At 35.3% G+C, this 26,578-nt stretch overlaps 2 protein-coding genes and 4 long non-coding RNA genes across 6 annotated transcripts in view; 2 read left to right on the plus strand and 4 right to left on the minus strand.

Moving 5' to 3' along the window:
- The window catches only part of LOC127953353 (zinc finger protein 665), a 376,772-nt gene that overhangs the window by 315,974 nt on the left and 34,220 nt on the right, over window positions 1-26,578 (plus strand). The gene's annotated exons all lie outside the window — the stretch shown is intronic.
- On the plus strand, window positions 6,673-7,457 carry LOC127953471 (uncharacterized). The gene is made up of 2 exons (XR_008153215.1): window positions 6,673-6,821; window positions 6,904-7,457. It is a non-coding gene; the product is annotated as an uncharacterized LOC127953471 (long non-coding RNA).
- Window positions 8,688-10,396, minus strand: LOC127953520 (uncharacterized). The gene is made up of 3 exons (XR_008153286.1): window positions 10,337-10,396; window positions 10,201-10,306; window positions 8,688-8,859 (listed from the first exon to the last, which is right to left on the minus strand). It is a non-coding gene; the product is annotated as an uncharacterized LOC127953520 (long non-coding RNA).
- Window positions 10,896-13,778, minus strand: LOC127953523 (uncharacterized). The gene is made up of 3 exons (XR_008153289.1): window positions 13,702-13,778; window positions 11,879-12,004; window positions 10,896-11,013 (listed from the first exon to the last, which is right to left on the minus strand). It is a non-coding gene; the product is annotated as an uncharacterized LOC127953523 (long non-coding RNA).
- On the minus strand, window positions 14,586-15,872 carry LOC127953521 (uncharacterized). Its single transcript, XR_008153287.1, has 2 exons — window positions 15,740-15,872; window positions 14,586-14,977 (listed from the first exon to the last, which is right to left on the minus strand). It is a non-coding gene; the product is annotated as an uncharacterized LOC127953521 (long non-coding RNA).
- LOC127952002 (uncharacterized) lies at window positions 19,520-24,733 on the minus strand. Its single transcript, XM_052550212.1, has 12 exons — window positions 24,541-24,733; window positions 24,331-24,421; window positions 23,156-23,316; window positions 23,026-23,082; window positions 22,601-22,675; window positions 22,262-22,339; window positions 22,108-22,161; window positions 21,875-21,919; window positions 21,700-21,771; window positions 19,892-19,963; window positions 19,742-19,795; window positions 19,520-19,578 (listed from the first exon to the last, which is right to left on the minus strand). Exons 1-12 carry the CDS (start codon window positions 24,731-24,733, stop codon window positions 19,520-19,522), a joined length of 1,011 nt encoding a protein of 336 aa, XP_052406172.1.

Genomic DNA, 26,578 nt, shown 5'->3' on the forward strand with positions numbered 1-26,578 from the left:
CTATTGTAAATATGTATTGTTTACCATTATTAGTGTTTATTGTGTGTATGTATTGTTTATTGTAAGTATTGTCGGTTTGTTTGTACTGACGTTTATTTTCTGTACTATAAGTAGGCCTATGTATTGTTCATTGTTCGTACCGTATTGTCCGCGATTTTTGTTCTGTGATTTACGTTGGCAAAAAAATAAAAGAAATTGAAAGAAAGAAATGCTTAATATTTTCTTTAAGGTTCTGTTACTGTATTAAAATATGATACAGGAATCAAATCTCCAGTGGTTTAAATTGATATGATTAATTGGACTTATACTGTTCTTCCACATTCCAGAAATGTAAATTACTCTAACTTTTTATTTTTAAGATTGATACTAAAAAATCCTATCTCATTAGAATTGGGAAGCTTTTGTTGTCTATCTTCAAGTAAAAAAAAAAAAGTAATATAATATTCAGAGTCCAAATAAAAAAAATTTATCATACAAAAAATGAAAATATGGACTTATATGGTTCTTCGTCTCAAGTCCTGAAATGTCCTTTAGATAACCCAGAACCAATTTTTCAAACGACTTCATGTTGACAGACGTTAGAGCCACAGGCCTGTAGTCGTTAAGTTCTGCTATCTTGGGTTTCTTTGGGATGGGGATTGGGGTGGAGCGTTTGACGCAGGAAGGCACTTCACACAACTCCAGGGATCTGTTGAAGATCTGTGAAAAGATGGGGGCCAGCTGGTCAGCACAGATTTTCAGACAGGCTGGTGTAACGCCATCTGGGACTGGTGCTTTTCTTCTTTTGTTCTTCTTGAAGACCTGGCGCACATCATCTTCACAGATTTGAAGAGCAGGAGGTGTGGAGAGGGGGATTGCAGGAGGTGTTAATGGTTGTGTAGGGAGATGGTCAGAATGGGTGTTGGGGGTTTCAAATCTACAATAAAACTCATTCAGGTCATTAGCAAGTCATTGATTAGCCTCAGTGCAAGGGGATGGTGTCTTGTAGTTTGTGATAGAAATGGGTAAACCACTATCAGTGAGTCTGCCCATGGGGTGGGGGCAACACCGCGCAAGGCAGTGTCCCACATTGTCCCTCAAAAACATACCCCTTGTCCCCCCTTGGGCTTATTAGCAGGTGGTCACCCTACATGTAGCGGCGAGCATTTCGGTGTCTGCACCTGTTGCTGCGGGCCATGCAGCAAAGAAGTGAGCACTGACCGAGTTTGAAAACATTGTGGAGCAGGACGAGGATGACGACGAAGTACAGCAATACATGCGCCTCAATCACAACATGGCAGGTGATTGACGAGATGTGCTGCTATGGTAGAAACAGCACGAGACCCTGCTACCGCAACTGTCAAGACTGGCCCGCTCTGTGTTTAGTGTCCCGCTCCCGCCAGCAGCAGCAGCGAACGTGTCTTCAGTGCAGCGGGAAGAGAGGAGGATGGGGTTGAAACCTTCCACTCTGGAGGCTATTCTTTTTCTCCACGATGCTCTGTAAGAGACTGTTCTAACTTTTCGTTTGACTGGACTTTATTTTCGTTTAACTGTTGGAAAAGGGAAAAAAAGAATGGACATGTTCTGTGGTGGATTGATGGAGCGCGCTGTCCGGTATGGCGTCATTCAGCCAGGTTTCCGTGAAACACAGAGCAGCAGAGAGAGCAGAAGGAGTTCGTCTGTTTTGTTGGGTAGAGAGCTGAGATTTGCCAGATGGATGCTAGGCAACGGCGTTCGAAATCCGCGCTTCCTGAGTCTGACTAGCGCTCCCGCTCGCTTCCCCCGTCTGCGCGTCCTGAAGCGCTTGATCAGCGCCGCTGCTCCTCTGATAACAACGTTCAGTAAAACGTCTGAATAATTTAAATCTGGTAATAGATCTTGTGGTGTGTTCTGCCGAATGTTCAGCAGTTCATCCCTGGTGAAACTGATCGTGTTTGTTAAACAAAAAAACAGGAAAACGAACAAAAACAGTACAAACACTGGAGAGCCAAGCACTGAAGCAGCCATGTGCGGCGCCATCGAGTGTCAGAGAATGCAGTGTCATGGGGTGAAGACGTACACGACATGAGGATCAAGGTGAGTTCCCCGAAAGGTGGATTTTTATTTATAACTGTGAAGGGGAAATAGCCAAAGTGAGGGGTTTCCGGTGCTTTCTTCTCTCCTTCTCTCTCTCTCGATGCGCAGAGCTGTGTGGGTCTGTGAAGTCCGTGTCTGGTGAGGGCTGGCGGTCACACGCTGCTGTCTGGAGGGAAACACAGAGAAATATTAGCCAAGTCTTTTGGAGACATCTCTCACCTCTGTGTTCGTCGGCGCAGCTTAAGCCAAATTCTTTGGCTTGCACCTGCTCATTACGGGCTGAGTGGTCACACCTGCAGCCCGTCATGAGCAGGTGCAAGTGTGTCTGCTCCGTTTCCAGGGCAATGCTAATGAGAGCTCGGGACACGCGTCACAATGTTATGTACATTCATGTTTATGTAACTGTTTTATTTTGTAGAAAATCCACAGCCATGACTCACCGTTTGTTGAGTGGTGAAAATAAATGGTTGTTCTCATAAAACAACTGTGTGTTTCGTTTTGTCTCTAATTGTCTTTGGCGAGTCAGTACCCTGAGCTGGTATATAGTTATATATGGTGGTGAGCTACTAAAGCCAACCATTTTTTTAAGGGTCCTATTATGATTTTCACTTTTTCAGCTTTAGTCAGTCTGTAATGTTGCTGTTTGAGCATAAAAAATATCTGCAGAGTTACAATGCTCAGTCCACTTCAAAAGTAGATCTTTTATTTAATGTTAAATTACTATTCAGAAACTACAACAAACGACTTGTTTAGACTAAAACACATTTTTTCTGATTTGTGATATCACAAATATAGATGAATGGGACGAGACCTTGTTGAGCTGCACTAAAGAAGGCAATGATTGTTATATCACTATCTCAAACACACTCTAGCTTTCCCAAGGCAGATGAACTTAGAGTGGTTAAAATCATCTGGGTTTATATAATGCTAAAATTTATTACATTTTGATGCAGTACTTACACTAAAGCTGGCAGGCAGCTATGGTGTGGGCATGAAATTTCCCGACAGAGCACAGAGTGACCAGAAGGTGGGCCTTCATTTGATAGAGGAACTATAGAGCTTGGGAAACTACGTCACTGCGCATTGCTTTCTGGGTAGTCGGTCCATTTTTGGGGACACACTTATCAGCAAAAGTGAAAGTGAAAGTGACATAACATACAGATCAAGTGTAAGATTACATATAAAGAAAAACTCAAGGAAGCAAAGATGCGGTATTTAGAAAAAAATCAAGACAATCAATGAACTCAATCTGCACGAACACAAAGAGTGGTCGGATGATCTTAAAGAGCTGCCGCTCGTAACCAATGTCTTTTCTTACCTTGTTTGTAGTGTCAGAGCGTACACCTCTGATCAGTTTAAAAATGATAAATCTCTCAAGTCTCACCTGCAATTTACAAATGGATGGGTGCAGAACCTACAAATTTTCTGCGTCAACGAGTGGAAAACTGTTGTCTGCACAAAGGTCTTGAATTAATTTTAACAATTGTCTTCCTATGTACCTTTTTCACTTATTACATTATCTATATTCTTGATACTTGAAGGTTACTGTACTATACTTGAGGGATACTTGAAGTGCACTGAACGTATAAATTAAATAATCTTCCTTTTTTTCAATTTTCACTGCCCTACCTGTGGTCTTGATACTTGTTTACCTAATTACCTTTTATGTGTTACACTGCCCCTTTACTTTTTAATATGCGTTATTGTAAACTGTACAAATTAACCTCCATGTGTTATGATGCACAAATAAAGAGATACTAAATAAAGAGATAAATAATAAAAATAATAATAAAGAGTATTGATCAATTTTGCCGTTTATTACTGTCACAGGTGGTATGCAATATGCATAACACTGATAATGCAGGAGATGTGGTTCATACATAGGTAACATTTAATGTAAGTCTGTCAAATCGATTAATTACATCCGAAAAAAAGTTGTTTATATAACGTACATTTCTGTATATTTATATATAAATGCACATACATACGTGTGTATATATCAGACCAAAGGGACAATCTTTCTTTTTCCTTCTTACTGCTGCTAACCAAGCTATGTGACGCCGCTTTGTTAACTCGGAGACCTGAGATCAAGGTGTGGTTTTCCAGCGGGAAAGCTGAAAAATCGCACTCCATTCAAATTATTTTTCCATGCCGGTCATGAGTACGAGTATGGCAGTTAATTACACAACAAGGTTTTACCATTGTAACTTATTTTTTAGCTGTAGAGAGCAAACAAAACAGTCTGTTATCAATCCAATACAATACATACAGCAGCGTCCGTGTCCCAAAGACCCAGAATGCATTGCGTTGCTGACGTCATGTTCCCAGACTCTATTCGAGCCGTTCATGCCTGACTGGGGAGAGAGGTTTGGTAATAATGTAAAATATGTGAAAAATAATGTTTTTCGAACATCCAAGTATGAGAGCCTGTTCTAGTAAACCCCCAAAACAAAATCAAGACTTTGTAAAAGAGCATAATAGGACCCCTTTCACATCTGTGTCTTTCTAAAAGCAGGGCTGCATTAAAAGTGCAATCTCTGCTAAATCCAAATGTAATTGGCTTTATTTACAAAATTAGGTGATTATGTTGATGCCTGTCTATGCAAATGTCTTTTGAATGAGGTTAATCACTGTCTGTCACGTAAGTTAATAGTGATATATTAGCAAAGACACTGAAGCTAACACCTAAGCTTCATCTTCAGAAAACTTCTTAAGCTTTTGGTTTTATTTCTCATCAAACAAAAAACTAAGTAAATCAAATGATAGTGGCAGGAAATGTTCTTTAGATTGTGTTTATTTATATCCATTTATTTGTATTAAGCACCAAGCTGACTGAAGGAAAGTAATTTAAAATAAGACACAACTAGACAAAAGTAAATTTTAAGTAAATATATTTAAGTAAATATTGATTAATCTATCCATTTAGCAACGGATGTAGTGCTGGATTCTGCTCGGACGCGCAGACAGAAATGCCCTACAATAACTTACTTAAAGGGCCCTTCGAAGGGAGTAGGGATGCTCACTTCCGTTTGGTATTCGCCCCAAATGATGGGCGAGTGGAGCTCCACTCTCAAACCGGAAATACGTCACCTCCACTTGAAAACATCAAGATGGCGTCAAACTTAAACTCTGGTAATTTTATCTCTGCATCGCTAAAATGGTGAACTGACGCTGTTGTAACGTGCATTGTAAAAAAAACGCACAAGGCTTACGTGAAATTACTACCAAAAGAATTACTAAACTCTATGGATTTATAGATTTATATCGCGAGCAATGTTGATGTCTGGCCACTGATCATATATACACCACATAGTAATTTATAGATCAATGTGTCTGTCCAATGTGTTTTTTTATTAAGTTATCAAGTTCAATTACAAACCTTTACACCAGATTTCAACAACTGAACACATATAATTAGTGTTGATACAGACAAATAGAAAGAAAAAAGATGGAAAAAAATAACAAATAACAATAATCACACCATAAGATAAAACAGAATAAATAACGGAAAGAAAAAGAAAGATGTCTTAGGGTCTTATTCTAACAACAAAAACAAGAGTTTCTGGGCGTTCCTGTCAATCCTGTAATGAAGAGACTTTGCAAATATCTTCAGTTCATTCTTCCATCCGCTGAAGTGAGGTTTAACCTTTAAAAACGTACTTATGTTACTTATCTACTTATCTATGAGTCTAGTATTTGCACAAAGTAATTAAGTTATTTATCAAAAAGTCTAGGATCTTTTCCTTCAACAATACTCCAACCTTAATTGAGATCACAGTCAAAGGGTGTATTGATATCTGTTTGAAATGAAGCCAGTTTTGAAATTCCAGCCAAAAAGTCTGTACAGATTCACATTTCAAAAACATATGATCAACAGTTTCAATATCTTTCTCACAGAACCCGCATGAATTGTTCTCCCAATTAAATCTTTCTTGTAGGAAGTGATTAGATGGATAAATGTCCTTTAGAATTTTAAATGTTACTTCTTTGGCTTTAGGAAGAACTGGATAAGTAAAATAAAGCTTCCTTATTCTCTTTGCCTCTTCTTCTATAAATTCTTGAAGAACATACTTTCTTTTCAGTTGACTGGGGAAGTACAGTTTGGATAATACATTTCTGATAAACTTATTTGTTAATTGTTTGCTCTTTAAATTTTTACCTTTAGTACATGATGGATAGCATAGATGTAACTTAGTTTTTGGTGGCTTGTGGTAAAATAACGTAGTGAATAATGAAAAGACACGATCGTTTTGTATGTGTATTCCTTTAGCATTTGTTGTATAATTTTAAAAAGGTCATATGAGGAGGTTGTTTTCATATATAATTTTTCATTCACTTCCAGGGATAGGATTGGCATAGAAGATGCAGCACTCTTTACATTTTAAATGTATGTTGCCACCTTAGAAGTCAAGGTCTATTTACATGTGACATTAACATATTTATTTTTTTCTATTTTGTTGTTCTGTTATTCTATTGTTTGACTTTTTTTGTTTCAGATCAAATGTATATCAAGTGTTATCCATCCTCATAACACCTCCACAAATAGAGACAGAAACTTCTGAGCACCATCACCTTGTCTGCTATGGGACTGTCATAGGTGAATGATGCAGAACTATTCTGTGTTGAATTTACCTAACGTCAGCACACAGACATAGTATTGTTCCAGTTTTGCTGTGCTCATGTCTTCTTTGTGTCCCCAGCCCAGCAATCAGATGCATCAGAACAACAAAGCACAACTGTGGTGGACCAGGCACCTTCAGCAACAAGTAAATTGCTTTACCATTAATGATAATGAAATGTCAGTATTGTAATTAAACTTGACCCATCTGACGTAATTGTTCATGCCAGAGATTTAACAACACTGTCAGTCAGGAGCATATTTAACAGGAGCCACACTCAACTGGCTTGATGGTGACTTCAGTAAGTGTGGTCAACCCTCTTGTTTTTGTGGCTATAACAATTAGACTAAGTAATCTCACTCTCTTCCATTTCCTTAACATGAAACTTTTTTTTTTTGTTGATACTGAACCGGTGCAGTGAAGATATTTAAAGAGACACTATCTAAAGTACAGAAAGCCGTACATAATCTCTAGGTGCAGTCGCCTACAGTGCAGCCAGCTTCACAAAGACTGTGGGGCTGGTCACCAGGAAAATGGCCAACAAGGAGTGCTTTTGGGGTTTTACTCCTCAGATGACCACCCTGGCTACTGTAGCTGGGATTGCTTCACAGACAATGGAGGTCTTGAAGAGTAAAGTGTGCGTGCATGTGAACACATTGTGTTATTACAGTAACAATTATGGTCACTTGCAGTTCATGTGTTTTCAATGTAGTGTAAGATGTGTTAATTATTATTATTACTCAAAAACCATTAAAACTTCTAAATTGTGGAAGTTATTCTTCATTATTTTACTGTGGTTATTGTGTATATGTTGTTATTTTGATTAAAATACAAAATGTTGTTGGTTGCCAGAATCGACGGAGAACATTTTATATACATTGTTGTGATTAATTGTGACCGGAATTTAAGAACATGGTAAGAAAGAATAAATACAGAAAGTTTATAATTAATTTGCAATCTTCAGAATTTTTATTTCTAGAAACTATTTACATCTTAATAATAATTTTACTGTAATGTCACTCTTTATTTAATCTAAGGATTTATACGCCCTCATTTTCTCTTTACTATACACGCTCGGTTTCTCTATCAGGTAAGTGTAGATGTCAGGCCACTCAATCGGAGGTAATCCTGTCAGATCGTCCATCCAATGAGTGATTGTGTACGGGTCGACCAATCTGGTTCCGTCCGTTAAAGTTAACTTTTTCAAATAATTATCGCGGTCCTGGCCAGTGAGTGACCTTAAATATTCAGATAAAGCAGATATATTCAGATTTTCTCCAGCCATTGTTAAAAAAAACAAGCTAAGAAAACTCGCTAGCTACCGTTTGTTCAAGTGTTGAGGGGAATCTTTCCAATAGCATCCAGCTGCAGCCCCGCAGACTCACCTCCGGCTAGACACCACTGGCTGGACACCAGTGGATAGACCGCCTACGTCATTTCCGTTTCGCCGCTAATTTCCGTTTTCACCACTCGATGGACAGCAATTTTATTTCTTATTTTCACCTCTGGATAGACAGTATATTTATTTTATATTTTCACCTCTGGATAGACAGCATATTTAGTTGTCACCTCTGGATAGACAGCATATTTAGTTCTCACCTCTGGATAGACAGTATATTTAGTTCTCACCTCTGGATAGACAGTATATTTATTTTATATTTTCACCTCTGGATAGACAGCATATTTAGTTCTCACCTCTGGATAGACAGTATATTTATTTTATATTTTCACCTCTGGATAGACAGCATATTTAGTTCTCACCTCTGGTTAGACAGTATATTTATTTTATATTTTCACCTCTGGATAGACAGCATATTTAGTTCTCACCTCTGGATAGACAGCATATTTATTTTATATTTTCACCTCTGGATAGACATATATTTATTTTATATTTTCACCTCTGGATAGACAGCATATTTAGTTCTCACCTCTGGATAGACAGCATATTTATTTTATATTTTCACCTCTGGATAGACATATATTTATTTTATATTTTCACCTCTGGATAGACAGCATATTTAGTTCTCACCTCTGGATAGACAGCATATTTAGTTCTCACCTCTGGATAGACAGCATATTTAGTTCTCACCTCTGGATAGACAGTATATTTATTTTATATTTTCACCTCTGGATAGACAGCATATTTAGTTCTCACCTCTGGATAGACAGCATATTTAGTTCTCACCTCTGGATAGACAGTATATTTATTTTATATTTTCACCTCTGGATAGACATATATTTATTTTATATTTTCACCTCTGGATAGACAGCATATTTAGTTCTCACCTCTGGATACACAGCATATTTAGTTGTCACCTCTGGATAGACAGCATATTTAGTTCTCACCTCTGGATAGACAGTATATTTAGTTCTCACCTCTGGATAGACAGTATATTTATTTTATATTTTCACCTCTGGATAGACAGCATATTTAGTTCTCACCTCTGGATAGACAGTATATTTATTTTATATTTTCACCTCTGGATAGACAGCATATTTAGTTCTCACCTCTGGTTAGACAGTATATTTATTTTATATTTTCACCTCTGGATAGACAGCATATTTAGTTCTCACCTCTGGATAGACAGCATATTTATTTTATATTTTCACCTCTGGATAGACATATATTTATTTTATATTTTCACCTCTGGATAGACAGCATATTTAGTTCTCACCTCTGGATAGACAGCATATTTATTTTATATTTTCACCTCTGGATAGACATATATTTATTTTATATTTTCACCTCTGGATAGACAGCCTATTTAGTTCTCACCTCTGGATAGACATATATTTATTTTATATTTTCACCTCTGGATAGACAGCATATTTAGTTCTCACCTCTGGTTAGACAGCATATTTAGTTCTCACCTCTGGATAGACAGTATATTTATTTTATATTTTCACCTCTGGATGGACAGCATATTTAGTTCTCACCTCTGGATAGACAGCATATTTAGTTCTCACCTCTGGATAGACAGCATATTTAGTTGTCACCTCTGGATAGACAGCATATTTAGTTCTCACCTCTGGATAGACAGCCTATTTAGTTCTCACCTCTGGATAGACAGTATATTTATTTTATATTTTCACCTCTGGATAGACAGCATATTTAGTTCTCACCTCTGGATAGACAGCATATTTAGTTCTCACCTCTGGATAGACAGTATATTTATTTTATATTTTCACCTCTGGATAGACAGCATATTTAGTTCTCACCTCTGGATAGACAGTATATTTATTTTATATTTTCACCTCTGGATAGACATATATTTATTTTATATTTTCACCTCTGGATAGACAGCATATTTAGTTCTCACCTCTGGATTGAATTTTTTTTATTTTATATTTTCACCTCTGGATTGACATTTTTTTATTTTATATTTTCTCCTCTGGATAGACAGTATATTTATTTTATATTTTCACCTCTGGATAGACATATATTTATTTTATATTTTCACCTCTGGATAGACAGCATATTTAGTTCTCACCTCTGGATTGAATTTTTTTTATTTTATATTTTCACCTCTGGATTGACATTTTTTTATTTTATATTTTCTCCTCTGGATAGACAGTATATTTATTTTATATTTTCACCTCTGGATTGACATATATTTATTTTATATTTTCACCTCTGGATAGACAGCATATTTAGTTCTCACCTCTGGATAGACAGCATATTTAGTTTTCACCTCTGGATGGACAGTATATTTATTTTATATTTTCACCTCTGGATATACAGCATATTTAGTTCTCACCTCTGGATAGACAGCATATTTAGTTCTCACCTCTGGATAGACAGCATATTTAGTTCTCACCTCTGGATAGACAGTATATTTAGTTCTCACCTCTGGATGGACAGCATATTTATTTTATATTTTCACCTCTGGATAGACAGCATATTTAGTTCTCACCTCTGGATGGACAGCATATTTATTTTATATTTTCACCTCTGGTTAGACAGCATATTTAGTTCTCACCTCTGGATAGACATATATTTATTTTATATTTTCACCTCTGGATAGACAGCATATTTAGTTCTCACCTCTGGATAGACAGTATATTTATTTTATATTTTCACCTCTGGATAGACAGCATATTTAGTTCTCACCTCTGGATAGACAGTATATTTATTTTATATTTTCACCTCTGGATAGACAGCATATTTAGTTCTCACCTCTGGATAGACAGTATATTTATTTTATATTTTCACCTCTGGATAGACAGCATATTTAGTTCTCACCTCTGGATAGACAGTATATTTATTTTATATTTTCACCTCTGGATAGACAGCATATTTAGTTCTCACCTCTGGATAGACAGCATATTTAGTTCTCACCTCTGGATAGACAGCATATTTAGTTCTCACCTCTGGATAGACAGTATATTTATTTTATATTTTCACCTCTGGATAGACATATATTTATTTTATATTTTCACCTCTGGTTAGACAGCATATTTAGTTCTCACCTCTGGATAGACATATATTTATTTTATATTTTCACCTCTGGATAGACAGCATATTTAGTTCTCACCTCTGGATAGACATATATTTATTTTATATTTTCACCTCTGGATAGACAGCATATTTAGTTCTCACCTCTGGATAGACAGTATATTTATTTTATATTTTCACCTCTGGATAGACATATATTTATTTTATATTTTCACCTCTGGATAGACAGCATATTTAGTTCTCACCTCTGGATAGACAGTATATTTATTTTATATTTTCACCTCTGGATAGACAGCATATTTAGTTCTCACCTCTGGATAGACAGCATATTTATTTTATATTTTCACCTCTGGATAGACAGCATATTTAGTTCTCACCTCTGGATAGACAGTATATTTATTTTATATTTTCACCTCTGGATAGACAGCATATTTAGTTCTCACCTCTGGATAGACAGTATATTTATTTTATATTTTCACCTCTGGATAGACAGTATATTTATTTTATATTTTCACCTCTGGATAGACAGCATATTTAGTTCTCACCTCTGGATAGACAGTATATTTATTTTATATTTTCACCTCTGGATAGACATATATTTATTTTATATTTTCACCTCTGGATAGACAGCATATTTAGTTCTCACCTCTGGATAGACAGTATATTCATTTTATATTTTCACCTCTGGATAGACAGCATATTTAGTTCTCACCTCTGGATAGACAGTATATTTATTTTATATTTTCACCTCTGGATAGACAGCATATTTAGTTCTCACCTCTGGATAGACAGTATATTTATTTTATATTTTCACCTCTGGATAGACAGCATATTTAGTTCTCACCTCTGGATAGACAGCATATTTAGTTCTCACCTCTGGATAGACATATATTTATTTTATATTTTCACCTCTGGTTAGACAGCATATTTAGTTCTCACCTCTGGATAGACAGTATATTTATTTTATATTTTCACCTCTGGATAGACAGTATATTTATTTTATATTTTCACCTCTGGATAGACAGCATATTTAGTTCTCACCTCTGGATAGACAGTATATTTATTTTATATTTTCACCTCTGGATAGACATATATTTATTTTATATTTTCACCTCTGGATAGACAGCATATTTAGTTCTCACCTCTGGATAGACATATATTTATTTTATATTTTCACCTCTGGTTAGACAGCATATTTAGTTCTCACCTCTGGTTAGACAGTATATTTATTTTATATTTTCACCTCTGGATAGACAGCATATTTAGTTCTCACCTCTGGATAGACAGCATATTTAGTTCTCACCTCTGGATAGACATATATTTATTTTATATTTTCACCTCTGGATAGACAGCATATTTAGTTCTCACCTCTGGATAGACAGTATATTTATTTTATATTTTCACCTCTGGATAGACAGCATATTTAGTTCTCACCTCTGGATAGACAGTATATTTATTTTATATTTTCACCTCTGGATAGACATATATTTATTTTATATTTTCACCTCTGGTTAGACAGCATATTTAGTTCTCACCTCTGGATAGACAGTATATTTATTTTATATTTTCACCTCTGGATAGACATATATTTATTTTATATTTTCACCTCTGGTTAGACAGCATATTTAGTTCTCACCTCTGGATAGACAGTATATTTATTTTATATTTTCACCTCTGGATAGACATATATTTATTTTATATTTTCACCTCTGGTTAGACAGCATATTTAGTTCTCACCTCTGGATAGACATATATTTATTTTATATTTTCACCTCTGGATAGACATATATTTATTTTATATTTTCACCTCTGGTTAGACAGCATATTTAGTTCTCACCTCTGGATAGACAGTATATTTATTTTATATTTTCACCTCTGGATAGACATATATTTATTTTATATTTTCACCTCTGGATAGACAGCATATTTAGTTCTCACCTCTGGATAGACATATATTTATTTTATATTTTCACCTCTGGATAGACATATATTTATTTTATATTTTCACCTCTGGTTAGACAGCATATTTAGTTCTCACCTCTGGATAGACATATATTTATTTTATATTTTCACCTCTGGATAGACAGCATATTTAGTTCTCACCTCTGGATAGACAGTATATTTATTTTATATTTTCACCTCTGGATAGACAGCATATTTAGTTCTCACCTCTGGATAGACAGTATATTTATTTTATATTTTCACCTCTGGATAGACATATATTTATTTTATATTTTCACCTCTGGTTAGACAGCATATTTAGTTCTCACCTCTGGATAGACAGTATATTTATTTTATATTTTCACCTCTGGATAGACATATATTTATTTTATATTTTCACCTCTGGATAGACATATATTTATTTTATATTTTCACCTCTGGATATACAGCATATTTAGTTCTCACCTCTGGATTGAATTTTTTTTATTTTATATTTTCACCTCTGGATAGACATATATTTATTTTATATTTTCACCTCTGGATATACAGCATATTTAGTTCTCACCTCTGGATAGACAGCATATTTAGTTCTCACCTCTGGATTGAATTTTTTTTATTTTATATTTTCACCTCTGGATTGACATTTTTTTATTTTATATTTTCACCTCTGGATAGACAGCATATTTAGTTCTCACCTCTGGATAGACAGCATATTTAGTTTTCACCTCTGGATGGACAGTATATTTATTTTATATTTTCACCTCTGGATAGACAGCATATTTAGTTCTCACCTCTGGATAGACAACATATTTAGTTCTCACCTCTGGATAGACAACATATTTAGTTCTCACCTCTGGATGGACAGTATATTTTATATTTTCACCTCTGGATAGACAGCATATTTAGTTCTCACCTCTGGATATACAGCATATTTAGTTCTCACCTCTGGATGGACAGCATATTTATTTTATATTTTCACCTCTGGATAGACACATTTATTTTATAGTTTCACATAAGGATAGACAGCATATTTATTTTCTGTTTTCACCAGTGGATAGACAGCATTCTTTGCAGGCTTAATTGCACACGTCTTTTCCGTATTGTCATTTTACTTTTATGACTTAAAATATATAATATAAAAACTGTGTGCAAATTGAAATATTATCTTTATCATATCTCTTTACATAAAACAATTCTCAATAATACACTTAATATTATAACATCAATAATTCATGCAAACTGCATTCACAAGAACCACCATGAAAATATATATTGTTCAGATCATATCACTATTTTTTGTGACTTAAATTCAGCCTAGATCAATGGACTATAACATTTTGTCAATACAACAGACTTGTACATGTTAATTGACCACAGTTTTTTGCCTTGCCCATTTGGATATTCAATCCTTATTTTTTATTTATTTTTTGTAAATGTAACCACTTCTGTTTTTAAAATATACGTAGATTCACATGATCATACAATTTACCAAACAATCCAGATCAAATAAACACTTCATGGTTTTGCAATATTTATTGGAAATTACACAATCTAATTAGTAAAATTTGTCAAATCTGACCATCAGAATGAAGATGCCTCAGTCAGGCTCCTTAAGGTTGTGGGGGAAGTCCCTATTTCAAGAGGAAATAAAACATGAACAGTTCCAAATAAACTATTGCACACTGTGCACACCACACCTCATTCCTGCCCCCTAAAACTGGCAGTCTGGGCAATGCTCAGGAAATTCAGGGTCTCTATAAAACCCTCGCAGGTCTCCACGTCTTCTTTTTCCACAGTACCCCACTGTGTTTGAATTGCACAGCGGGCAGTGATACCGGCTGCAGCACTCTGTGTATTTCTGTATTGGTGGTAGCTCCGTCCCTTTACGCACACTAATGCGATTTGCCTAAAAGAAGAGGGTAGTATTAATAGATTGTTTACGTAATAAGTATAGTGACACATATGAAATACCGGTAGTACCTTATGATTCATAAGAGTTTACAAAAATCCAATTAATAACTTTCCAAAAAAAAAAAACAAAGGAACCAATAATGTAGGTGAAAAATTGTGTGTGGTAGATGGACTGTAAAAAATAGTGTGGTAACAAAACAAAACAAAAAAACTTATATAAATGTTAACATTCTCCTATACAAAATATGTAAAATGGTAAATGGACTGCATTTAGGCTATATAGCGCTTTCAACAGACCCATGGCCACCAAAGCGCTTTAAACATCATCATAAACATATTAAACATCAGGCATTTACACCTGCATAGGGAAAAGTACTACTTCAAAAAAAAAAAAGAAAAAAAAAAAACATAGTTAGCTAGCAAACTCTCGTGTGCATAGACAACCTAGCATTTTAGACTATTCTCTACCAAGACTGTTCTAAGAGATCTCGTTAACTGGGTACAATCTTCACACATCCAAGTGAATAAAAAACATGTTTACAATATTAAATCATACCACTCAAAGAACGATTTAATTGGAAAATCTATTGTAGCAACCTAACGTTAGCTCTAGAATTGAGGCACACCAGAGTTCACTTATACCTTTAAAAAACACGACACAGTACCTTGAAAACAAGACGTTTTTTTTTTAACTAGTTTGTGCATTTGAATTCTGACATGACCTATAAATCATCAACAGTTTATTATTTTTTCTTACCGCTGACATCTATATGGCGCGTTAAAATTGAAAAGTGAAAGACGATACGGAAATAACGTCAATTTGAAAAGTGAATGACGATACGGAAATGACGTCTGCTGTCCACTGGTGTCTAGCAAGAAGTGAGTCTGTGGGGCTGCAGCTGGATGCCTGTCGGTACACGATCCGTTCCACCTGCACGATCCGCTCTGCGCATGCGCGTAACTACGTAGAAGAAAACGTCACTGTTTTCCTACACAATCGGTACCTACTAAAACACTTGACGGCAAGGCGGCACAACTTGCGGCATATTTGTGTAACGTTAGTTTTATTGTGTTTAACATTTAACAGCGGCCCAGATAGCACAGGTACGTCGCGGGGACGTCTGTGCGATGTATGCTTTTGCATCTGGGAGACGTCGTTTTTAGGGCGTTTGCTCATCTGGAAGACGTCGCATAGACGTCTTTTTCCGATGTTCCAGCGATCTCCGGTAGACGTATTACAGACGTTTAATATTTGAATGTTACGTCTATTAGACATCTGATTTACATAGCATAGACGTCGTTCTTAATTGTACGATTTTATACGTTCCTTCATATTTCCTTTTATTGATCACAGCTTTAGTTACACTGATTATGCATGCGTCTTCACATATGAGAAAAGTATAATAACTAACCCCAAGTATTTTCCACTCAGAATGAGAACACAACATGCTGTTGAATGATTTGTATCCTTTTATTAACAGTGAATGAAAATAAGCAGTCGTTTATGTTATTATTATTATTATTATTTTAATCCTGAACCAACCAAACAAACAACAAAAAATCAAGTTGACTAACAAGGCATTCTCCCTGGGGCCAAGCGGAGATAATCCTTAATGTGTTTTTCAGCCTCTGCTTCAGTTGGCGACGGAAGCACGGGATTCTTCATAGCTGCTCCTGCATGTTAAAAGGTAAAACTTAAATAAGTTTAACAAATAAAACTTTTTTCACTTATTGTTTAATTAAATCCTCAAAATATGTTTTTTTTTTTAAACTGGGATCTTATGAATTTAGACAATGATAAGCAAACTATAAAAAATGATTGCAACATCCGTCCTTCCCTAAAGCTATAATGTCTGTATCAGTATCAATTAAATTATTCATTATTCTATTAGTCATGTAAGATAAATGCATGCCGATCCAAACAAATCCATTTAAGAATTATGCATTAACTGCGCAAAATAATGTAAAATAAGACATTTATTTAGTCTTATGTCTGTTTAATTGTTCATATGATCCCGATGCGAGTTACTAGCTGAGAATGATTAGCCTGCCTTAATATTATCTAATTAATATAAATAATTGATGTGCAATTAATGTTTGTCTACTGTTTTTAATGCCACTCAGCGTGATGTAGGCTAATATAACATACAAGTAGAACGTTTCATGTCTGTGCTTTCTATTTGATTGGTCACTGTTCATTTCCAGTGGTGCTGAAATTCTGCTTCAGTCATAAAAACTTAAAACTGCTACCGGTTTCAGGTTCTTTTAGAGTGACTCCCAGATTAGTGGAGACACAGCCTGAGTTGAATATTAATAATTTTATATCAAGTCTACTTCGAAAACTGGGCTGGTCAGATTCAAGGAATCGACTCTTTTGGAGTCGACTCCTCATCAGTACTGCGCATGTGCTTACAAATCATCACATCGACGCGCACGTGGAAGTGATCGCCGCGGGAAAACTGAGGTACGTATCTAGATTCATTGTCATTAATATGTGTGGTGTATGTTTGATTTTATATAAAGCAAATTAAACAGATAAGTATTAGCTTAATATTGACGAATAGTTGTTTCTGTGGTTTAGTCAAGTGGCGGTAACAGCTGATTTTGTGGTTCATCAACAGTTCTTCGTCACTTAGCCTAACTGTTAATCGTAAAACAAAAGTTAACATTTCTAAAACGCTCTTGTGAGTATGAAACCGCGTTTTACACTGTTAAAACGGCATGTATCTGCTGGTAGGAACATGCATAATATATATTATGTTTTGTAGGCCTAATAATCTGTATGAAAAGCTCACGAGGGGTAATCGTGCTTTAACGAACAACGTATGATTTTAATAATGCATTGATGCATGCATTGATTCATGCTGAAATTAACATTAAGATTAATAAATTATGTAGAAGTATTGCTAATTCTTAGTTCATGTTAACTAATGTTAACTAATGAACCTTAATTTAAAGTGTTCCCCGTACACTGTGCATTGGAAAACATTTTGGACGTAATTTACCTATTAGGAGTGCTCCTATGTTTGTTTTCCTGATCCCTCGCTTTTCTCCCCTACCACACCAGTTTAGTTGTTTGGCTACAGGACCAAACACCTTGGAGCATATTCTCCATATTGTTTTCTTCAGTGTGTGTCCTCCACTGATGGATAACCTGTTCACCTTAAAAATAAAAACACATTTCAAAACATTATAGACAATGCCCAAACATTATGGTCCTGTTTCACAGACCGAGCTGAGTAGTTACTCCCAAATTGTAATCTGTTACTGATTCCAAATTACATTAGAAAATTGTAGTTAGCAATGAAATCCATTACATTACACGTTTTAAATAATGTAATCAGATGAGTTTGGTCAAAAGTAATCTAAAAGTAGTCTATCAAATTTAAATAGGATATTTAAAGTACCATATGACATAAAAATACAAAGAGTAAATATATTTTAATTGTTGTTATTTATAGTATGAAATGCATTAAATAATATATTATGTCAAGTTTTCTCAAACTGGTGTTTGTGAATGAACCTTAGGAGGCTTGTGAGTTCAATTAATGAGAAGCTAATAATTATTTAAATCACAAAAAGATTTTAAATTAAAATAAAGCATTTAAAAAAAAAAGTTTAATTTGTTTACCTGCATGTCATGTGAGCATAACCAGTGTCGCAGAACCAAAGAACATAGAAATGTGACAATTATTAAAAATATATATATTTTAAAATCTCATGAGTACTTTTAAATAAATATATTAGGTGATCAGACGACAATTTTTTTTTGTAAAAATCAATGTGTTGATGCAGATGCTATGTTCTTAAACATTAATAATCGAATGTATAATAATCTATTACTATATTGTAAATATTTAATCATGTAATCCATAAAAAGTAACTGTAGTCTGATTATGAGTTTTATAAAATGTAATTTTATATAATTACAAGTTCTTTATTTACTAGAATCTGTTTACGTAATCCAGATTGCATGTAATCAGTTACTACTGAGCTCAGAACAGGGATTAGTTTAAATCAGGACTATAGGTCCTAGTTTTGCTTTTATAAAAATGCTGCATGTGTGCATCTTGAGATGAAACAATGGCACTGACATATTGTACGAAATGTTATTGCAAGTTATTTTGAGTTAAGACAGCTCACACATGCATTTTAGTCTGGGACTAGCCTTAAGCCTGGTCTGTGAAACCGGGTATATAATAGATATTATTTACTTCATTGCAACTGTTAAACCTTCAAATGTCAATGATTTTTACCATCTTTTGCATCATTGCTTTCTCTGATAATTTTCTTTCCAGTTTGTCTAGTTCCTCCATGGTTGTGAGAGGAAAGACCTCATCCTCGCTGTCCACCACTGGAGCACTGGAACGGTTGTTTGCTGCAAGGGACTGGACCACTGAAGTCAGATGATTGATCTTCATGTCCAGTTCATTAAGTGCCTCCAGAATTGTCCTCTCAACAGCTGCAACACAGTAAGTTTATCTGGGAGAGTATTTTAATTGAACTATAAGATGTATAATTTTACAAATTTAGCACTTCAATTTAACGTACGTGTACATTTAGTGATGCAGCTCCATCGTCTCACACCAGAAGCACCTGCAAGCACATAAAGCTCTTAAATGTGATTAAACTAACACGTCATGAAAAATTGAGTTTCTGAAGATATGGCTACATGCTTAAAGCCTTAGGCTGATGATACACATACTTTTTGAGCAACGATGCTGTCAACAGGCAAAAAAAATAATTACAAATGACTTACTATTTGTTCTTGGCTGGTGAGTACTTGAGGATCTTTGTTCAGAGATTGTGTTCTCTGATGGATTGTACAGAAAATGTAATGTTAATAAACCTAGTGTTATTAATTTGCAGTGTATGTGTTTACTGCATGTGTTTATGAATGTTCTTTTACCTTGAAAGTTAGATGGGTGTTCATCCCAAGCATCTTCTTGCTCATTTTCATTGGACAAGCTCACTGGAACAGCTGGAGTTAAGAAAGGTGAAGTTGGTAAGTTGTATTTGCTACATTGACAGTGCATGACACTGATACAATATGGGCTAGATTTACTAACAGCTTGCACCAGCACAAACCTTCTTTTGGTGTTAAAATAGTACTGTCAGGATTTACTAAAGAGGCGCAGTAAAGTATTAGTGCTGAAAAAGATGTGGACAGTTGTTTTTGCGTTTAACCTTGAATATGCATTTGTAGTAGTTTTCCTTTGAGACACAAAATTTATGGGAGGTGAGTATTAAGATGAATAACGCAATGATTTAATAACATTTGTGCTCTTCAAATTATTTGTATTTGCTATATTTTTAATGCCCAAAAAAGGCACTTCTTAAAGCAGGTGGTAATTTGCGCTGGACTTGGTAGATTGCACTAGTTATTGTGGGAATGATCTGGCTTCGTCTGTTCTGTAAAGTTTGCATTGTCAGTAAATCGCACGCATAATTTTCCCTCCCATCGGCAAATTTATGGAATTGTGCTCTAATGCTAATTTGGCCTGTTTAGTAAATCTGGCTCAAGGGGTCATATAATGTGATTTCTATTTTTCCTTTTCTTCAGTGTGTTATGTAGGTATTTGTACATGTATAAGATCTACAGAGTTACAAAGCTTAAAGTCTCCCACTAAAGGATTTATTCTATCTAAAAGATAAGGCTGATCCAGACCATGCTAAACGGCTCATTCAAACACGCCCCTACACATCTACGTCAAGATGTGGAAATATTTGCGTAATGCCGCCCAAATGTTCACTCAAAAAAAAGGTGTGGTTTCAGGAACCGCAGTTAGTGTTAAAGCAGTCATGTCAGGGAGACGCTTTGTGTTTCTAAGCAAAAGCACTTTATGTGGCCTTCCGAAAGTATATGCAATGAGGAATCATTGTTAAGATTTATTTACAACAGAACAGCCCAGATGTTCAAATTTGTACAACACATTTAATGGATGACAGTTTTGTGAACCTAGGAGAGTACAAGGCTGGCTGTGCGCTATTTCAAAAAAAAAAAAAAAAAAGGTAAATTCCGACTTTGCTATGACAATCTTTGCAACGATTGTATAGTAAAATGCGCTACACAAATAAACTTGAATTGAATCTGGTGCTTATTCTGAATCAGCTACTTTAAGTATGTTTTCTTAATAGTTTAAGTGTTTGCTATTGACTGTTCAAATGCAGAGTTTTGCGCAGCGTAGAGTAACATGTTGTGTGATTACGTGTGTGTGTGAGGGTAACATCACAGCAGAGTAAACAGACTGTCAGAAATCATAGCACATAAGCTGTCTTAACCGTGGCTTGTGTACTGCATCATCACTGTGTCTGTCACGTGACTCTGTTGCCCTTTCGGGCTTGAACTGATGGTAAAACGAAGGACATTATTAACAGTCTTGATATTTACTTTGAAAGATGAAGCTTGCAATTATGGAAAGGGGCGTTGCATTTCCGACGAGTGCTTGCGATGTTCGCCCAATAACAATGCATTGGGTCAGTTGGCCATTCAGAGCAGCCTGTGCTTGACGGAAGGAGGGACTTTGTTGAAAATGACGTTTTTGAGAGAGGCGGGACATAGAGGAACTACAATAATGTACAGTATTTGAAAAATGTTTTCATGTCAACATATTCTGTTACACCAAATATACAAAATAATGGTCTTTAAAATAGCATATGACCCCTTTTAGTGATACCCTAGTAATGACTGAAATTGACTTTTTTTATTTTTTTTACTTTGCATTCTTCCTTGTTGTGTGGTTGATAGTCTTTGGTCTTGAGAGAGTCTTAAGGCAGAGAATTTGTTCTCTAATTAGAAAAAGTGAAAAAAACTGTATTAGGTTGTGTTAGGCCATGACTCATTTGCAATTGTGTTTTTGATTTCCTCCATATACTAATGAATGTTTTTTACCTTGAGTGATAGATGGGTGTTCTTCCCAAGTTTCCAGCTGGCGGTCTGAATGAGAGAAGCTCATTAACATTACACAAGGTACTCATTCTGCTGCTTCAACTGAATTGTGCTCTCTATTTCTTTGTATTTTAGCTTATTTAGCTTTACATTTTTTGCTTTAAACAAGCACATTTTCTATAGTAAACCTAGATGAAATCCTACAGTATTTACCAAAAGTGAGTCATACAACTTACGCTGTGTTCTTTCTTGCTTGGAACTTGAAGGTCTCAGCAAAGAAAATGCATTCTCTGACAGATTGTACATAACATGCTGAATTACCTTATGTGTGTACAGTAATTGTCCTTTTTGTTTTCTTTTACCAAATACTAATTGTTTTGTTTTTTTTACCTTGAATGTCAGGTGAGTGTCCACCCCAATGATCTTGTGGCTCATCTGCCTGGGAGAAGCTCACGGGAACATCTGGAGCTGACAATGATGGAACTGGTAAATTTAAATAATTTTACATGACACATTCATTTTAATGGCTGGTTTTTATTCATTAAAGGAATAAAAATATGATCAGAAAATCAACTTGAATAATAAGTTTACAAACTGCATGTCATCTATTTATTCAGCAATCGGAAACTTGACCCACCCTGTTATGGAGTCAGGCTTTTGAGTTGTCATAAATGCTGTGAATTTACAGCTTTTACATTGTGTTTACAGTACTCATGTAGAGCCTGTTACCTTGACAGCTGGGGAAAGTCTCAAAACGGGCCTGCTCTGGCTTCTCCATGGCCCTTTGGTGGTGATTAACAAATGCTGTTGAAAGAATTGGTATGTAGATGTTATGTCTGCCTTACAAAACAAGATTTTGTACTACACAAAGCCTTACTAAAGCTTGAGATTGCTATCACTTCTAATTGGCAACCAAATGTTTATTATTAAATCATCATTAGTATGTAAATCCTCAAGTTATGAATGTAATGATAGTAGTTCTGTCCAAACTGTTAAAATGGCAACAGAATTGGGTGAAGCTGAAAAAGAAAAGTGATGTAAACCAACAAATCACGAGAGCCTGTGCTATACATAGATCTTACCATGGCTAAGGAACATTCTTGAGCATGGAACAAAACATCCACAAATATCAGTTTTCTCAATTTAAAACTCACAATTGCTGAAAGAGTTCACTGCTTTGCTTGTTGTAAGCAGAGGTCGTACAACAGGACCTGAAAAAGAATAGCACTCAGCAGTCACACACTATTATGCCTTAGTCATTTAACTGTTTTATTGTATTTTTACCTTTTGTCTTGATGTATTTTAGAGGTGCTGGAGGTTTTGGTGCAGGCGGGACTTTTGGTGCGAGCTGGATTTTTGGTGTAGGTGGATTTTTGTCTCTATTCATTTTAACTTTTTTGTTGGGGGTTTCATGAAGCTCATCATCTGATGAGAATGTTTTCTTTCTAAGAGCAAAATCAGGGAATTAGATTATTTTACAAAAATGGATTCTATAGGTAATAAACTAGCATGTTTGTCAATTTAAAAAAAATGAATGTGGCAAAAAAATTGGCAAAATTGACCCTTTGCAGAAAGTTTGATTGACATGCAGGCTGACCATTCATATCGCAAAATCTGTGATTTTAGTCTGACAATTAAACCAGACCAGAGATAAATGACCGGATTAACGTTGGTGGACTAAAATAATTTTAGTATAGACTTTGTTAAATAGGGGTGCACGATATATATCGCCCGATGATTAATGCACATCTCTTCAGTAAAGCTGGTTCTCTAATCAGCGGTAAATTTCATCAGTAGCGTGATTTCACATAGAGCAGCTATTACTACACAGAGCCGTGGTTCACAGACAAGCTGCGCAAATCCAAGTTCATTATATGCTAGGATTTGCACAGCATGTCTGTGATCAACGGCTCTGTGTAGTAACAGCTGCTCTATGTGAAATCACGCACCTGATGGAATTACAATATTTATGTTTGTTCACATTTGTTTCTTTGTGTGTGCTGTTGCGCTTATAGTTTTGATTTCTCCACGAGTAAGACAGGCTGTACGAGCCTCAACTTATGTGACCTTAATCAGAGTTTACACTAAAAGTAATACAATCAGAGTCATTCTCGCCAAAGTTTCCGTGCTGCCCTAGTTATTGTTTATTCAAATTTTAATGAGGTTAATTGTCCTGTCGGTCAAGTACAATTCTTTCACTTGCCCCTTCACAAAATCCACTTGTCCCGGACAAGCTGAAAAGCGTTAATGTCGAGCCTTGCATTAGAAACTGAACATGGCTGGTTACTAATTGTGAGTGAAAAGGTAGGGCTGAATTCAAGATTATAAGTAAATAACTTAAATTTATCTATGTTACTCACATAAACTTTCTATAGTTTCAGAAGACTGAATATTACTGTTTGTTGAAATTACTTTTCAATGTATCTTTTTAAAGTGAAATATGTATTTTTACAACTTACTTGTGAATTCTTTTTATAGAATTTTCAGATTCTGAGATGTCAGAAGTGTAGCATGCCCTTTTCCATTTTTTGGAAATGTTGTCAAATGATGCTGAAATGATCAAAGTATGTGAACTTAATTCATGAAAACATTAAGCTGTGGAATATCATGTATTAGTAACTTTGTCATCTGTTTTAATGTTTATTTAAAGTGTATTTTAACTTGCTTACCCGACTCATGTAGAATTCTGGCCTGATGCTTGGTCCAACCCTTATCTGGCTGTGGTGCCTCCATCAACCTGACGCTCTTTAGTAACCGGTCCAAGTCTTTGTATGGAGGCCACCATGAGTGGCCATCTGAGTACCAGGACTTTGCTACAGGACCGGTACTCCCTTCTCCGGCAAACTCCACTATCAGGTACATGTTCTTTTTGTTGTTGTTTTATTTTAGCTGGAACAACCTAAAGCCCCATAAAGTGTAACGATTCTTATTACATTTCAGTTGTTCATATTCATGATTCAGTTACCCAAAATAAAAGTAGCAAGTCCAAAAAAAATAAAAAAATAAAAAATTAGTGTGTGTGTAAAAGAGGGACTGAAACAAAATTACGGTCATAAGGAACTAAGAAAGCTTTCGCCTCAATGTTCTCAAACTTGCAGAAATGTGTTGGTCCTGAGATGCCATCAACTACATGAATACCAAGTTCTGAGGATGGAAGGGGATAATCAAAAAAAGGTTCATGATTGTTGAAGGTAGTGTAGGCCACGTAAATGTCATCCTTCGCTGAAATTATATTTTGCAGCTTTGCAACTTTCCCATCAATGTAAACATAACTGTTGGCCTGGTCCAGTTTAAGAGTGTAAGAGCAGGTTTTTATTTCTTTGTACTGTGAAGATCCATGAAAACATTCAGGTAGAGGGCCAGCCGTGTGTTGTTTCTTAATTTGTGTTTCGAAAATAGAAATGACGTGGAGGTTGAGTAATTAATGACAGATTTAACATTTTTGGGTGAACTATCCGTTTAAAAATGTGAATTCCTGGTATCAAAAATCAATTGTTATGATAAAACTGGCAAATCAGAGATCAGAGACTAGCAGGATGCTAGTATTTATGTATGTAAGAATCTCTTTAATGTCTTCATTAAGACATTACTAACATGCTGCATGATGTTGTAATTGATCTAAACCCAAATACTGAGTGGTCATTTAAAATATATACTTACAAAGTTAAAAGATGTTCTCAAGATGTGGCTCTTAAAAGAGCCGTTGTGGTGTATGTAGCTGCTGTAGACAAAAAAGAAGAACGCATACGAGTGAGATATGTCTGTACACATTAAAACGTTTTCACTTTCATCAGTGGTTATTGATTAATTAGGATGTTATGATGAATCTGGCAAATCAGATGCACGATGCTAGTTTTGTTTCCATTTCATTCATACATGCATTTAATAATTTTTTTTATTTTTATTCCTTTATGTATTCCTTTAATGTCTTCATTAAGACATTACTAACATGCTGTATGATGTTGTAATTGATCTAAACCCAAATACTGAGTGGTCATTTAAAATATATACTTACAAAGTCAAAGATGTTCTCAAGATGTGGCTCTTAAAAGAGCCGTTGTGGTGTATGTAGCTGCTGTAGACAAAAAAGAAGAACGCATACGAGTGAGATATGTCTGTACACATTAAAATGTTTTCACTTTCATCAGTGGTTATTGATTAATTAGGATGTTATGATGAATCTGGCAAATCAGATGCACAATGCTAGTTTTGTTTCCATTTCATTCATACATGCATTTAATAATTTTTTTTATTTTTATTCCTTTATGTATTCCTTTAATGTCTTCATTAAGACATTACTAACATGCTGTATGATGTTGTAATTGATCTAAACCCAAATACTGAGTGGTCATTTAAAATATATACTTACAAAGTCAAAGACGTTCTCAAGATGTGGTTCTTAAAAGAGCCGTTGTGGTGTATGTAGCTACTGTAGACAAACAAGAAAAGAGAGAAAAAGAACAACGCATACGAGTGAGATGTATCTGTACACATTATGTTTTCACTTTCATCAGTGATTGATTAAACATGTTGTGATAAATCTGGCAAATTAGAAATGGCGTTGACTCCACTTACAACAATAAGACGGCAATCGACACTGAAAAAGAGAGAAGATAATTAATTTCACTGTAGTCTATTAAATCCCAAAGTTTATAGTCTCTGATGGATATGTATAATATTATTTAATAAAGCATGATAAGAAGAAGA

The sequence above is a fragment of the Carassius gibelio genome, chromosome B3 (genome assembly GCF_023724105.1).
Source record: "Carassius gibelio isolate Cgi1373 ecotype wild population from Czech Republic chromosome B3, carGib1.2-hapl.c, whole genome shotgun sequence".
In the NCBI taxonomy this organism is placed as follows: Eukaryota; Metazoa; Chordata; class Actinopteri; order Cypriniformes; family Cyprinidae; genus Carassius; species Carassius gibelio.